Source organism: Poeciliopsis prolifica, unplaced genomic scaffold (assembly GCF_027474105.1).
Source record: "Poeciliopsis prolifica strain line A6 unplaced genomic scaffold, Auburn_PproV2 SCAFFOLD026, whole genome shotgun sequence".
In the NCBI taxonomy this organism is placed as follows: domain Eukaryota; kingdom Metazoa; phylum Chordata; class Actinopteri; order Cyprinodontiformes; family Poeciliidae; genus Poeciliopsis; species Poeciliopsis prolifica.
In genome coordinates this window covers 2,009,339-2,024,591 of record NW_026562401.1, presented here as the reverse complement: position 1 = coordinate 2,024,591, position 15,253 = coordinate 2,009,339, and the positions used below count along the sequence as shown (strand labels likewise).

The 15,253-nt window shown below is 39.9% G+C and overlaps 1 protein-coding gene across 2 annotated transcripts in view; it reads left to right on the top strand.

Moving 5' to 3' along the window:
* The window catches only part of LOC129371542 (G patch domain-containing protein 8), an 81,702-nt gene extending 75,766 nt beyond the window's left edge, over nucleotides 1-5,936 (top strand). For both annotated transcript variants that reach the window (XM_055048165.1, XM_055048163.1), the window contains one exon: nucleotides 1,299-5,936. In XM_055048165.1, the coding sequence (XP_054904140.1) occupies nucleotides 1,299-5,112 (3,814 nt within the window). In that variant the 3' untranslated portion in view covers nucleotides 5,113-5,936. The remainder of the gene's footprint in view (nucleotides 1-1,298) is intronic.
* The last annotated feature ends 9,317 nt before the right edge of the window (nucleotides 5,937-15,253 follow it).

Sequence of the window (15,253 nt, the reverse complement as noted above, 5' to 3'; positions counted from 1 at the left end):
ATTTGTTGTGAGTTTTTCTAACTTTGAATTGTTTTATATATAATATATGCATTTCTATGCTTGCTCATGATTGACTAAAGCAGGCCAAACATTAGCATGATTATTTCTCATGCCCCTCATAAATATAAACAACTTGGCAAGGCTGGCATTAGTTAAGCCTGTCCTGAAATTGCAAGGGTGTGCCCTGGTTTGCTTTTGACATTTCACTTTGGACATTAATTACCTTGATTTAGAACCACAAAGAAATGAACTGGACTGTGCCATTCTTCTAGACATTTATCATTTCAAACTTCTGAATTAAAACGGTTCTCTGCTGTCATTTTATTCCATTTTACTTTAACGAGTTTGTGCCTATAAAGCATTGAGGGTATTATCCATCTGCCTAAGTTAACGATAAACAAAAATATCTAAAGTAAATTTTGAAAAAGAATAATTCTTAGAATTTTTTCTGAGATTGCAGTGAAAGTTTTTCTGAGACCTCAGCTCCCAGGTGTTTCACTTAAATGTTATATGAAAAAACAATGTCAAAAATGGGTGGGGGTGGGCTTTGTCTTTAAAAAGGGGAGGGGAGATATTTTGTAAAATTGACCTGTTTGAGCTTTATATCATGTTATGTTATTCCCACATAAATAAAAAAAAAAACCTGGAGTGTTGCTTTCATTATTTTATGCTTGCTGGAGAAATTATTAAATTTCCTATGGCAGGCATTCAGGGGGTACTTGCTCTCACTGAGCACTCCTTTTCCACGGAGCTCTTGTTCTAAGCTGTAGTCTCCAAGTCGAGCTTCAGCCTCATAGAGCACACCTACCCAGCAACCCCACCACTCACCTCCTTCAGACTAGTGGCAGCAGCAATTAGCAAACACTTGTGCATCTGCTGAGTTTATCATAAGAACTACTTCATAGTGCAACACTCCTAATAACGTTGTAAATGGCTTAATGGACAAATGTGTTGAAGGCAGACTGTCAGAAAGAGACAGAGGCCCAATTCCAAGCCTTCAAATTGCAAAGTCAAATTTATTTTGAGCTGTTTGATATATACAGCCTTTTTACAACAAGTGAACACAACATAGTTGCTTGATTGTGCTATAAAATGGTACTATGTGCCTGGAAAATGCATAATACTGCCTCGCTCACTTAATGCTTATTGAGAATCAGGAATAGAAACCGGGAACATCAAGTAGTATTTAATTTAATTCAAGAGGCTCATAGATTATATTTTAGCAACTGTTAAGTTATATATGTTGATGAAAATGAAGCTGTAAATAAAATCTTTTTCTGTTTTCTATCTTGTTGCAGAGTTCCAAGAAGGACTTATGGGCTAAGGCGTGCAGTCAAAGCTTTTAGTCAGATGCAAGAAAAAGATGCGGAGCAAAGAAGTTGCAGCTCAGACGACAATTCTAAAGCCTGTGACCAACTCCAGCAAATCACTACAACAGACTCCAGGACTTTCAGCCGTCAGCCTGATGATTCTTGCCAATCCTTTTCACAAATATCTTTAGCCACAGCTCTACAAGAGTCTCCACTGATCCATTCACCATCTCACACAAACTCTCCAGCACTGCATCCACAGTCTTGCCACAGCTTTTGCCCCCAACTGCCTTCCCCTACACCAGGACGGGTGGGAGGCAGGCTTGGAGTGTCCTTCTGTTTCTCTCGGAGAGGACCCAGACTAGAGCCTTCTGCCTCTGTCTTTTCTGACCTGGAGGAGGAGGAGAGAGAGAAGAGAAAACAGATGAAGGAAAGAGTAAAGGCAATAATGGAAGATATCGGCAGAGAACGAGGGGAAGTAGATGAAAGTGAAAAGGATAAGTCCAGCTCTGACAGTGTCTTGCTAAGGGACACGCAGCCAATCGCCGGAGAGCTTGCAAGAAAAGAGGAACAGATGGAACGTTTTCCTATTTCTGCTGCAGTCAGTGATAATCACAGCCAGGACTTATTAGACTCACAGTCGCAGACCTCAATGACCGTATGTGACACTGCACTGGCAGAGTCTCACATGGACACCAAACAGAAAGACAGAGTTGCAGAAAGACACCAAGAGACACTGAGAAAGAAGGCGGGAGGTGATTTTCTATACGTGCAAGGCAAAGATGGTACAACACGACTGCGATGGCCTGTTAGTTTGCTTAAATTTACCAAGTCTCAACCACAAATCTCCTACAGCTGCAAGCCGCTCTGCACAAATCTTCAACCTGCAGAAAGACTCAGTGAAGATCTGCAAGAGTCGCAACAAAAATTGTTGTGTGTTCTTTCAGGTGAATTAAATCCATTTGTGCCATCTGTTCATACTGCAGATGCACATTCCTGTTTGCAAGGACAAGAAAGACATGAGATTAGAACACACAGACAGGAAAAAAATGAGGAACATACCAATGTAGAGACAGAAGCACATCTGCTCCTTGAAAACAAAAACCTGCCATCACCTGAAACAAAATCAGACAAAGGAAGGTGCATGCTAAGTGTGGAAAATTGCGAAGGGGCAGCCCCCCATCCATTTGACCCTGCTCAGAGTGACAGCTCTGACACAAACTCACAGAATCCTCTGGGAGGCAGATTAGAGGGTGCAGGCGGGATCAGGAAGAGAGCCATCACAACCCTGAGCTGTAAATTAGAGTCTGTCACCCACCCTGCCACACAAGGGATGTGCATCAGCCCGTCCAGGTGTGAATGTGGGAGTGAGACAATACACAAGTCTGCCAGAGCGCCAGAGTCACATGTGGGTGTCCCAAAAGTGTCACCCAGAAAGAGGAAGACCAACACAAAAAAACACAAACTGGTAAAGAAAAAGAAGAAGAAGGATAACAAAGAAAAGTCCTCAAACAACCAGCGATTAGCAAAGTGCAAAGTAAGGAGTGTTGTCTCTGCAGTTTGTAGAGCAATAGACACTGAGGAGACATGGGCAAAGAAAAGGAGGCAAAGAAAGAAAAGGGTGAGGGGGGTGGCTGGTGCAGGCAGTGACTGTCTCCTGGGGAGATGTGTGGCAGAGCCAGTATGTGTCTCTGTCAGAAAGAGGAGGTCTCATAGGAGCCACTGTGGTAAATTCAAGTCAGAGCTGGACACTGAGCAAACAGAACCATACAGCATCTTCACCAGGCTCAGAGACACAGTAGGGGAGAGAGAGAGAGCAGGAGATACAGCCGCTTTTCCCTGGCGGTCCCGCTTCTCTTTTCGTTCCTTCTCGCCGGGATGCAACTCAACACGGTTTTGGGAAAGGGGTCACCATGGCAACCCCAGGAGTTTCATTGACTTCTGTTACCCTGACAACAGCTGTGGTAGCGGCCCGATGAGAAAGAGAAAACTCTTCCACAAGGACAGAGAATTCATTCATGGTGAGAGCAGGAAATCAGGGAGGCGCTCAGGCTGCAGAGACAGAGGCCTGACTTTAGACCCCCAACAGAGGGAGTGGACAAGAGGTGCTTCTGCTGGAGGCAGTCAGGAGGGCAGGTTAAGAACTGGATGGAGCCCAAAAGATATATCAGCCAAGTGGGATCACGAGAGAAGGCTTAACCCAAGTCCTTGCTGCTGGAACAAGAGACATGAGAAGACAGAAGATGTAGACTGGGACAGGAGCAGCATTGACAGGTGGACTTTTGGCAGCAGTGATAGCTGGGAAGACAGGGAAACAAGAAGGTCCATTCCATGCATCAAGTCAATTTGTGACAACAGAGACAGCCCATGTAGCACATGGAGGTGTGGAGGCTCAAGGTGGTCAGGTTCAAGGCACCTCTCAAGCCCTGAGTGGTGGGCAAGTCAACATCCTTCCAGCTGCCATTTTGCAATAGGTGCACAGAGCAGTAGATGCCATAGTCCTCGTTCTTGCAGCCCCTGTAGCAGTACCAGCTTGTCAGAGCTAAGCTGTGAGTGGAGCAAAAGCAGTACCTCCTCAGGAATCACTGTAGATAGGATGTCTGTCAGCTCATGCAAAGCATTGTCAAGGTTTGCAGACATCTCCCTGGAGACAAGGAAGCACAGCAACCCCAAATTCACTCCCTCCGTGTTGTCAGTTTCCCAGTCATTCCCCCAGATATCACGGCTAAAAGGGCCAAACCTCAATTGTGACAGAAATCGCTTACTGTTAAAGGAGACAAGTTCACAGGTAGACCACTTACCCTCTGCTTCTGATGCAACTAGTATCTCAGACACAGCTTCTCCAGAGTTAAATCCTAGTAAGACTCTGCCACAGGCAGGGTACAAGACATTGAATTTACCTCTGATTGGAAAACTTCCTGCAATCCAAAGAAAGGCAAAGGAAAAAAAGGATCTGCAGGAGAGAAGTCTGGAAAAGAAGAGAGAGGACGAAGCTAAGATCCACGAGGCCCTCGGAACAGAGGGTGTCAGTCCAATATGTCCTCTTAATACTGCTGAGTCAAATGCTGGCAGTATCCAAAATCTCTGTCTGCAGGAGATTAAGACAGATGACAAACAGACAGGTGTAGAGACCACTACACCGATCAGCTTTTCAGAAGAAGAGATGGACAAATATCGTGTCCTCCAGGAGCAAGCAAGAGAGCACATGCAGAAAGTCCTGGAAAAGATACAAGAAAGTCCAGATATTCACACACAGACAAGCTACACACATGACACACGGACAGATAGTTGTTTTATTTCACAAGAACAATATAAACCTGTGCCCCTGCACAGCCTGATGGAGCCTCAGTTGATTCATCCAGATGTGTTGCAAAGACAAGTTCAGCAGTCATTCCATGTCAGTCTCCCACTCACACAGGAGAGCTTTACACACCCTGTGACTCTGGGAGTTCCTATCCCCAATCCACTTCCACCTTCCCTTCATCATATCATTTTACAACACACAGCTCTCTCTATGGACCCTCATGCAGCCTCCACTTCCAGCACATCCTCTACTCTTCACCAACATTCTTCCCCACTCTCTCCTTCCCTTCCTCATCCTCTTCACTTTACTCCTTTCCCCATCTCTTCCCTGCTTCCCTCAATCTTGTTTTCCCATCATCCCATTCCCCTCCTCTCACATGCCCCAGCTTTCCACACATCCCCTCTCACTCCACTGTCCCCAGTATCCCTGCAACCCTTGAACTCGCGGCCTTTCATAGACCAATCATGGCCAATGCATTTTCAACAGAAGGCAATATGATTTTCACAGAGTTGCTGCCATGGTAATTAATCTCTGCTGGCAACAAGAGGCAAAGGGGGAATGCTTAAAGACAAGTCTGAAATCTGTTTTTATTTCAAATTAGGCATTTGATATTGGTTTCCTCGTATCAGCGCCAACTCTGACTCACATGCGCCTTCACAGACACACTTCTATGTGTGCATATACACCAACAAGTATTGACTGCTTTCAAATGAAAATTTGTTTCTCCGGTTAGCCTCTGCTCTGCTGCTACTGACAGTAGGAAAAAACAGACTTTGATTCTGTGCTTTGACCATCATTTTTCATTCAGGTGCAGAACAAAAGGAAAAGGTACACCTGCTATTCAAAGACAAGCTGGGCTTGTGTCATCCTCTCTTTTTCCTCCAGAGCTACAGGCAGACCAGCTTCCTTTTGAAGTACCCTTCAATCCAGGGACAGGGTAACAAGAGAAAGTGATAATACTCCCCGCTAATCTCCATTTCATACAGGTTATCTGGGTTAGGCTGTGACTTTCAACAAACAGATAACATACTAAGGACCAGAGGGGGATGTGGCATGGCCATTTTAACCTTATGTGAGCTCTCTGTGAGATAGGAGTAATCCTGACCAAATACAAATTTACAACATGAAAGACACAGATTTATATATTTGAAATCATTAAAATAAAATATGTTTATACACTAATTAATCCACTTAATGCATTTGTTAATAGATGTCCTTTTACAACTTAGAATCTGAGACATGGTGTATTTTTTTTTGTCACACTCCATTTAACAGTTCATGAAGCTGATGTTATATTTAAGTGTGAGTGACAATAAAGGGACTTTCATGCTTTTCCAAAATCTGTCTGACTCTTGCTGACCATGTAATGTTTGTCCTCTCGCACAGAAGTCCCAACAGTCTTATAACACACAGTAGCCAATGCTATTCTCCATTTACTTCAGAAATTGGAAGTCTAATTGGCAGTACATCCAACTTCAGTATGTTTTGGTTGCAAATCCAAAGAATCACAGAATTTGCTTGTTCCCTTGCTTGGTGATTAGGGTAACACTCATGACACAATATACTAAACTACATGGCTGCATTTAATGCACTTAAACCCAGCAGTGAACACAGCACAACTGCAAATAAGAATCTGATCTGTATCCAATTAGATTCCTAAAAAAAGACATTTTTAAGTAATTTGGAATAAAAGTCCTTGAAACTCAACTCCACTTTGTTCCCTAACTACTGTCTTAGACTTCATATAAACTGTAACTACAGTAAGCTATGTGGTCACAATTTGCACACCAATTAAAAATAAATCATAATCTATTTTCACATGAACACCTTAGAAGACTGAATTAAAGCCATGCCCACTACTGTGTGGATATGCACATAAAGCTTCCAAAAAACAAAGAAAGCCTTGTAGCATCTGACTCTGCAATGTTATTCACAGTTAAAGGAGAGATCTGTTCCACACGGTTTGCTCAGTTTCTTTTTTTTTTTTCTGCAAAGGGAAAATAATATAGTGTTCAGCTGAAAAATCAGTTATTACATTTTCTGTCTCAAAGCAAAACTCTAATTGATTTAAAACATTCTTTGCTGAAAGTTGTCTGCATATTGCTAACTGAAACAGTACTGAAATGTGGCATGATACAAATGATCAACAAGCTACAGAACAAGCTTTAGAAACAAATGATGATGAAATACACATTTTAGAAGATGTCAGAAGAACAATATCTTACCTGTCTTGCAATAGAGCAGCAAATTAAAGCTGTCCTACAGAAACTCCCAGTGGGACAACATGTCTCTAGCTGTCAATAAAAATGGACAAGAGAGACTGCAGTAACTGGGACGCCAGTGGTGGTGAGTGAACTAAATGGGACACAATCACAATAACGATGCAGAGCATGCAACACTGGTGAAGTGCAGTGTGTTGCTTCATTGCACTTTAAAGCTGCTGAGGTTTCAAGCACATTTGAAAATTATTTAAAGAACTATTAGACTGGGCTACTTGACTATTTATGATTTACCCAGCTCTTTATTAGGAACAGTGTCTTTTGATGGGAGATTATACATGTTAATCAGTTCTGTGGTGAAACATGCTTAAAAAGCAACAAATTTATTATATGCGAGTTTGTTACCGCCTTTTATGTGTGAGTCAACCAACTTTTGGTTCTGTGTTTTTCATTTGAAGCAGTATCTTCTTCTGATTCCTTGTATGTGTACAGAGCCAACTACATTTGTATCAACCCTGGTAAAAAATAAATAAATAAAAAATAAATAAAGGCAGTATTGCAGTAGCAAATCTTCCACTGAAAATTGTAGAATGATCCAACTTTTAAATTGAGTGAACTAAATCAATGAGGGAAAAAATCTATACAAGTAATAGTAGTTTTTAAACAATCACTATAGACACAATTATTGGCACCCTTGCTGTTACTAATTTGTGCAATCACCTTCAGACAATAGAGAGGCACTCAGAACATTTCAGTGTTGGAGCATATAGGAAACAGAATCTCTCGATCGTTCAGAACCCTGCGTCCTCTCTCATTGTTTCTGTAGCTCCACTCAGCTTTATTTAGTTCTGGGAACTGAAATTGCAATGAGAACAGATTAAATTTGTGTCTTTTTGAAGCATTTCTCTGCAGATTTGGCAACATATTATAAATCAATATGACGGCTGGGTTTTAGTTTTCAGATAGAATCCACCTGAGTGTTAGAATCCATTTCAACAAGGTTTCAAGGTCCTTTGGAAGAAAAACATGCCCAAAACACAACAAATCCTCAATCGTATTTTACAAGCCTTTTTATATCCCAAGCACAAAAGACTTCATGGATTACAAATTAGAAATTTGAAGCATACGGCTTAGCCATGTTACCCATCAACCTTGGATGGGCTGAGGTTGAAGAGTAAATTTCATTCTTTCAATGTGTGACTCTGCGACGTAGAAAAGATGAGACGTGTTGAGATTTCTTTTGCATCTAACAGGAAGATTTATTCGTCTTCTTCACAATGAAAATAATCAATATACAATACTTCATGTATCAAATACTTCAGGCATCACTGAGTAACTCCAACAGATAACTATTTGATTCAGTACATCACAAATGACTATAATATCCCTTTAGACCAAACAAGGTTTCTTTTAACATGCTCCATTTAACGTTATGAATTTTATGAAATGACAAAATCTATTCACAAATGGCTTTTAATTCTCTAAACTATATTAGCTTTTTTAGTTAGTGCTTTAACTCTAATACTCTCAGAATTTTTGCTATTTTTAATATATAAATTTACTTAACCATGTTAAATAGCTTTTACAGCTTTTATTTTGCACAAATAAAACATATTTTAACATTTAAGCATTTTAGCTTTTAATTGTATTCATTGCTTTAAAACAATAACAGTGTGTTATTTCTCACACAAAAACAACTCTTTAACCACAAAAGTAAATACTCAGAAAATAGGTCAAAGCACTTGTAAAAAATGTTATATTTTGGTGCCAATGAATCATAAAGTTTCAATTAAGAAAGTTGTGAAACCCATTTTTTAAATTTAAACGCAAAGGACAACTCTGCCCTTTACAAGTTAACACATTTTGTATATGGAATGCATCTTATTGCCAAACATTAAAGTGATTTTGTCTAATGACAGATTTTTCCGGCCTCATTTCAAGCTGCTTTCGAACAGCAGAAAATACATTAAATGGTAGAAAAAACCCAACCTTTTGCATCATTAATAAAATAGATGAGTTTAATTCTTGTATCTCTTGCCAAGGGTTATGGATGATGGTAACTGTTGCCATGCATTCAAGCCTGGTAATAAAGCTGCTTGCCAAATAGTTGATAGCTGCAGCGGCCGGCTCCCAGGGAACAGAACGCAGACAAGAACAGAGCGGCATCCAGATGGCGTACGGACTCAGACTACCCAGAGTGCTTTGAGAAATTGAATTGATTTTCCCTCCATGATTTCACTGAGCACAGCCTTGCACACAGTTTTAGGGGTGGGTATAGGAGAGAGAGCGATATTAATGCAAAGAAAAAGACAAGGCACAAAATATGTTCTCCCTGCCTGGAGGTGGTGGCAAAAAGTATTGGAGAGATTCTGTAATTAGAGCCTAAGTCTGTTTTCTCCTCCTTGTGACCCTTTAAGTTTCATTTAGAGATACCAGATTTGTGCTGCAACATTCTCTGTGCTCTCAAACTGATAATAAGAAAGATGATACAAAATCAACTGAATGTTTCTTTTCCCCCTCTTCTCTACACTTCATTGGAATTCAAATCACTGCAGCAATCTAAGAGCAAATGCTGAAAAAATTACACATTAGCCAAAAAAGGGTTCTTCAGAAGAAAATAATAAGGTGGCGCCGAGAACTTTTATTATAGAAGAAGAAATCCAACTCTCTTACACTCTCGCAATGCGGTCATGTGGAAATTAGTAATCACAATATCAGTGTACTTCCTGTCAGTGACTGATTAAACCATTACCTAAGCCCCAAGATTTGCCCCCTGGTGAGTTCATGTTTTGCTGCTGCGTGTGCACGCTCCCAGAGAGCAGGTTGATTTATGACGGAGAGGAAGCAGTTTGCTCAATCAATCAGCTTCTGAGAACTAATGAGGAATAAAAACTAAATCTGGCACTCAGTCAGACACATCAGCAGCCCCAAAGAGCTCTCTGCTTGGGCAGAAATTTTTTTTATTGGCACCACATCTGACTCTTAGTGTGCAGTGTGGAACGCCACGGATTGTAATCAGGAAAAAGTGCCCCTCACTGCGACTGAGGCTATCAGCTTATCCAAACTTTCAATGTTAAACGTGGTAAAAACATATTTTGAATCCTTTATACAGTTTTGATTTTATGAAATGGACCAAACGTTGCAGCAGCCAGACAGAACAGTGAATTTGAGGATCATTTTTTTCTTCTTTTTTTTTAATATCATTTTTCTATAGCACACATCAGACCCAATGTGCGCTTGAGTGGTTTTATATAAGAGCATAAATCATACAACTTACTGGGAGAATTTTGTTGTAACATAGAAATTTTTCCTCTTCCAAATTTTCCCTTGAAATTGTCTTCAACCTAAAAATGATTTCATTTTATGAGCTATGAAAGTGATTGCATTTTTGATAACCAATGAACCTGGTTGACTTTTAGACATGAAAGTCATGTGAGGTAGCTGATAGTTGTTTCAGTGCCACGACAATGTTTCACCATTGTGATGGCAACTTCATGGAGAAGTCCAGTGTTTACATTTAGGGCAAAATATTCACATTTAAGCAGACCCCATATATATAGCATGCTTGCTGAGTCCCCTATGAATCTCAAAGGCAAATTTTTTTATGGTTTTTGTATGACAAAAGTTTTATAGAGGTCAATTACTATGGTAGGTACTGTATTTGAGGTTGTGTAAGATCTCTAAGTTACTTCCTCTCTTTATTTTCCATGGTTTGAATCTGACCCTCTTAGGCCACGTCAGCAGGACTCCCACTGTGTTCTTTGGCTGTGCAAAAGAAAAGGAACCATCATCCCTTCAATCCAACTCATTCAAAACTGTTTGAATGCTGTTTTTACTGTATGGTCTTGCAAAGCATATACAACATTATCACTTTTCAAAAAAAGCAATTTTTCTCCCACAGTGGCATTCATTAAAAGTTTCATTTAGTTTTGATGCACAGAAAACACGCTTTTCAATTTAAATGTATCCCCGTTTTAATGAATGTCTGCAGCTGCACCAATAAATGAGAATAAAAGTTCAAAAGAACCCGAATGACAGGGTTAAAGCTGAAATTCTGGTCTCCATTACCTAAACAGTCTGTGACCTCTTAGTTGGGTCGTTATTTTGAGATGCTTTCTGCATATCCCATGATTTCTTTTTCATGCATCACCTTGTTAACTCTTCCTGAGCTTTTGAACTTCCCCTAAAAGTACAGTTCAAAGAGTAATCTGCCACCACTGATGTGTCAAGAGACATTGCTCTGCCTGCAGGTGCGATATGTGGAGCGATAATTGGATGCTGACTGGTTAGAGCATTTACTTCAAAACAATGCATCACTATGCATAATTCAGAGCCAGAAAAAGCTCTGAATTATACCCTTATCCAACAGAACACCACCTCATTTTTTATCCAATCGCTGTTTACTCGGCTCTGCCACTGAGCCAAAACATGATTCTGCAAGACTTTTCTCTACAGCAGAAAGCGGTTATGTTGCCAAAGTTGAGACACTTGTCTATACACACAAATTGAGTTTAATAATATCCCTTTCTTAAATGTTTGATACAATGTTGGCTCAACAACCTTTAAAACCTCCAGCTCCAAGATGTTTGTGGACATATTTTGTCATTTTGTCAGCAGAGTATTTGTGACCTGCTGCTCAACTCAAGTAAGGTTAAAACTCCACACAAATTACTTCATAGCAAACATGTCCAACTATGTCCATGTTCAATTGTTTTTCCCCGTTTTCATGACAGACTGAGCACATGGAAGCAAAGTTTGGAGGTGAAAGTGTCTATAGTATGGGTATTATTTTTTCTTTCTGACTGGCGTAACACAGACACACCATATCTGAATTTTGTTCCAATGATAACGAAAATATTCATTATTCTCAAAGTAACGAATGCTGTGGTACTTTGGTGGTCAGTGTTTGGTTGTCTTTTTTGATTTAAACTTGGTCTTATTCATTTATATTCAATAGCTCTTGGCCTATTACAATAATTTCTCTGTGTTCAGAAGTGTTAGAAACCTGTTGCCATATAGATTAAATCCTTTTCGTTAGGTTTCTTTGTTCTGTTCTTTGTTCTCATGTATTCTCATAGATTTGTGTGAGAATACACACATATCTCATAATGTTTGAAAAGAAAACAAACAAAAAAACTAATTTATGAATGTGTGAATTCATAAATTTGAATACACACATATTCAAATCTGTGAATATTTGTGTACTAAGGGATACCAAGTCTGTATCCCTTGTATGTAGTTTCTTTTTTAGTCATGTTGTTTCCCTCTCCCTATTTTCCTGCTTTCCCTCTACCATACCGTCTCCACATCTTTTATGATTAGTTAATCTAGTTCCTTTGTTATTTTCCATCCATGCCTCAGTAATTCAGTTTTTTGTCTTTGCTGGATTCTTCTTTCACTCTGGGTGTGTTCAAGAATCTACTTTTTTCTGGGATCCTCCATAAATTCACCTTGTCTTTCTAGCTGAAAGAACTCTGTTGCCACATCTCTATACTTGGATCTTTAACAAAGCCCCAATGTGACAGAGTTTGTCGAAAATGTCTTTATACGTCACAGAAAATCAATTGTTTTCACCAAGCCTTGGGGGCAAACCCCAAAACTGAAAAAAAGTCTATCACAACCCCTTATTGCAAGACAGGAATGTTTAATGCTAACTTCAGTAACAACTGAGCATTATTTAAGCACTGCAGCCTTCCTTACTATTGTTTCTTATCATGTCCATAGAATTATAACTGCATGGTTCTCTACTTCCAGCAGGATAATTCACCATGTCACAAAGCTGCACTCATCTCAAACTGTTTTCTTCAACACAAGAATGAGCTGACTGTGCTATAATGGTCTCCGCAATCTCCAGATCTCCATTCAGTAAAGCACCTTTAGGATTTGGCATAATGACATATTTGTATCACAGATGTGCAGTTGAGAAATGTGCAGCAAATGCATGATGCTATCATGTCAATATTGATCAAAATGTGAGGAATGTTTCCTGCGCCTTGTAGAATCTAAATCAAGGTTCTGTGGCCAAAACTCAGAGTCCAGTCCAGGTGTTCGCATGTGAACCTAATAAACCGACTAGTGAGTGGAGTGTCCACATTGCATTTACAGATTAGATGTAGCATGCTTGGTATGGTATTATTCTTAAACTTGGCATGGACCTATCCCCAAGGACCCAACACTGTCAGCACATTGCTTCCACTCATCTGCACAAACACAGAGGTGTAACAGAGGAGAATTAAGGAGGCTGTAATAGTGAGATGTGATGCTTGGTTGTAAGACAGCATGGCTAATTCCCTGGCTTGTGTTATCTCTGAAAGACAGATGTTTCCAGCCAAGATTACGGTGTGTGCACACATAAGACAAAGAAAAGAAAAAAAAAACTCACACACAAACTGGGAAGATGTATGAACATGGAGAAATGCAGTTTTGTCAATAAAATAATTTTATTGACAAAAAAACAGAGATCAATGATTAAGATAACATTTATGTGCTTCATTAAAGGACACAATGTATTTCTGCAGAGTAAACAAAATAGAAAAAACTATTATTCTTAAAGGAAGTTTTTCTGGCAGGACAATGATTCACAGCAGAGGATAAAGATCATTTGATACACGGCTTCCCCTGTGGCTGTCAACCTCCTGGGTGAGATAACCATCCATCCTATTATGCCATTAATTCAGTTAGAATGCATGGCCACATCCTAAAATACATCAATCTAGATGGATGAGACAAAGCTTCCTGTCAATGCACAGTCAGGGGTGTCAATTTCATCCTCTGCATCCTCTTGTCCCGCTTGTCTAAATTTCTGTCTCCTTTCCAGGCTCTTTGTCACATCTGAGAATATTCATAAACTGCTCCTGCAACCAGGCACAGTATCCATGATTCACAGAGCAGCCTTAACAGCCTCATTGAAAGGTTCAACAAATTGTTTATAGGCATTGAAGCAAACGCGAGTGGATGAGTGTGACTTCAAGGAGGCTTTTTCCACAAATGAACATATGAAAGTATGTACAAACATTAGAGCTGCCTCTCGTATTCCTTTATTGTCCTCTCAGCTCAGCTCTCCCTCCTGTTTCCGTTTAAACGGCTTCAGCCTTAAGTCTCCATATTCAGATAATTTCCTCCTTAATCCCTTCAGAGGAGCTCCTCGCTTAACTTTCTAGTTAAGTCAGTGAGACACACTAATACAGGATAAACAGCACACACACACACACATACATTTAGCAAATTTCACTTATCTGATGCAAGTACAACTGTTGGTTGCTTTGTTCAGCTGGTGTGTGTTTGAGTATGCTCATTGGCTGTATTAGGGAATTTTAATGATTAGGGTCCAATCAAGTTGTTGTTTTCAAACACGTGCCTTTTAAAGCTGTTAATCCAGGATTATTTCCCCTCCCCTCATTTTATTACTGTCGATTACAAAGAGGGGAAAAAAAAAGTCACATACACGAACACACACACACAAACAAACACTAATTAAGGTTTGGTTTCCCCAGAGAATGAGCATGAGCATACTGCTGAGGTCTCTAAACATAGCTCCACATAGCCTTGAGGTTGAAAAAGACAAATTTGGTTTATGTATGACTACACACAAGGAATTAGCTAGCACTGCAAGATGATGTATGTCTTTTAGTCGGTTCAGATATTTACTTTGTATCCAGTTATTGCCAGGTACTTTATTTTTTACAATGCACAAATACAGGTTTATGGTATTTCTGGGCATTGAGAACCATTTTAACCTTTAGGCTAAGATAGGTTTCTGACACTTTTCATTTAAAAGCAAATCCATTGATTTTGAGATGGATGTATGTATGTATGGATGGACAAACAGGTAAACATGGATGTTCCGTATTCCTTTTAAAAACATCCCATTTATCACTTGTTGCATACTGCCTCCAGAAATAGGCCTATTCAGGAAATGTTCAGAGATTTTCAGAACATGCAACAATCTGGATTTTCAGAAAACATTTTTTAGTAATTCACAATGTTCACATGACGATGCATATCTAGAAAAACAAATATTATTTCTTATTCCATTTTCTTTTACTTATCAGAGTAAAAAAAATTACCCCAAATTTCATAACTGGAAAGAACCCTGGAGAAACAGATGCCAACCAGTGCTGGCAAAACATCCTAGAAAAGAATGTGCAGTCTTTCCCTAGTGACCTCTAAGCAAGTGAAAATACCCCAGCAGTTCTAAAGCTGATGTACAGGTGAGATTATGTGGAAGGATTTTTAGATCACCTGAGGCTTTGTTTGTCCACAGAGGCCCCTCTCATACTGGGTCAGCTTAGAATGATCAGACATGGCTGACCGCCTGAGTTCACTCACCCCCACAGGAGTCATTAATCAGACGTTGTTGCGGATGAGCCGTCCAGACACATGCCACAACACACAGGCGAAACCACAAAAATGCACAGACG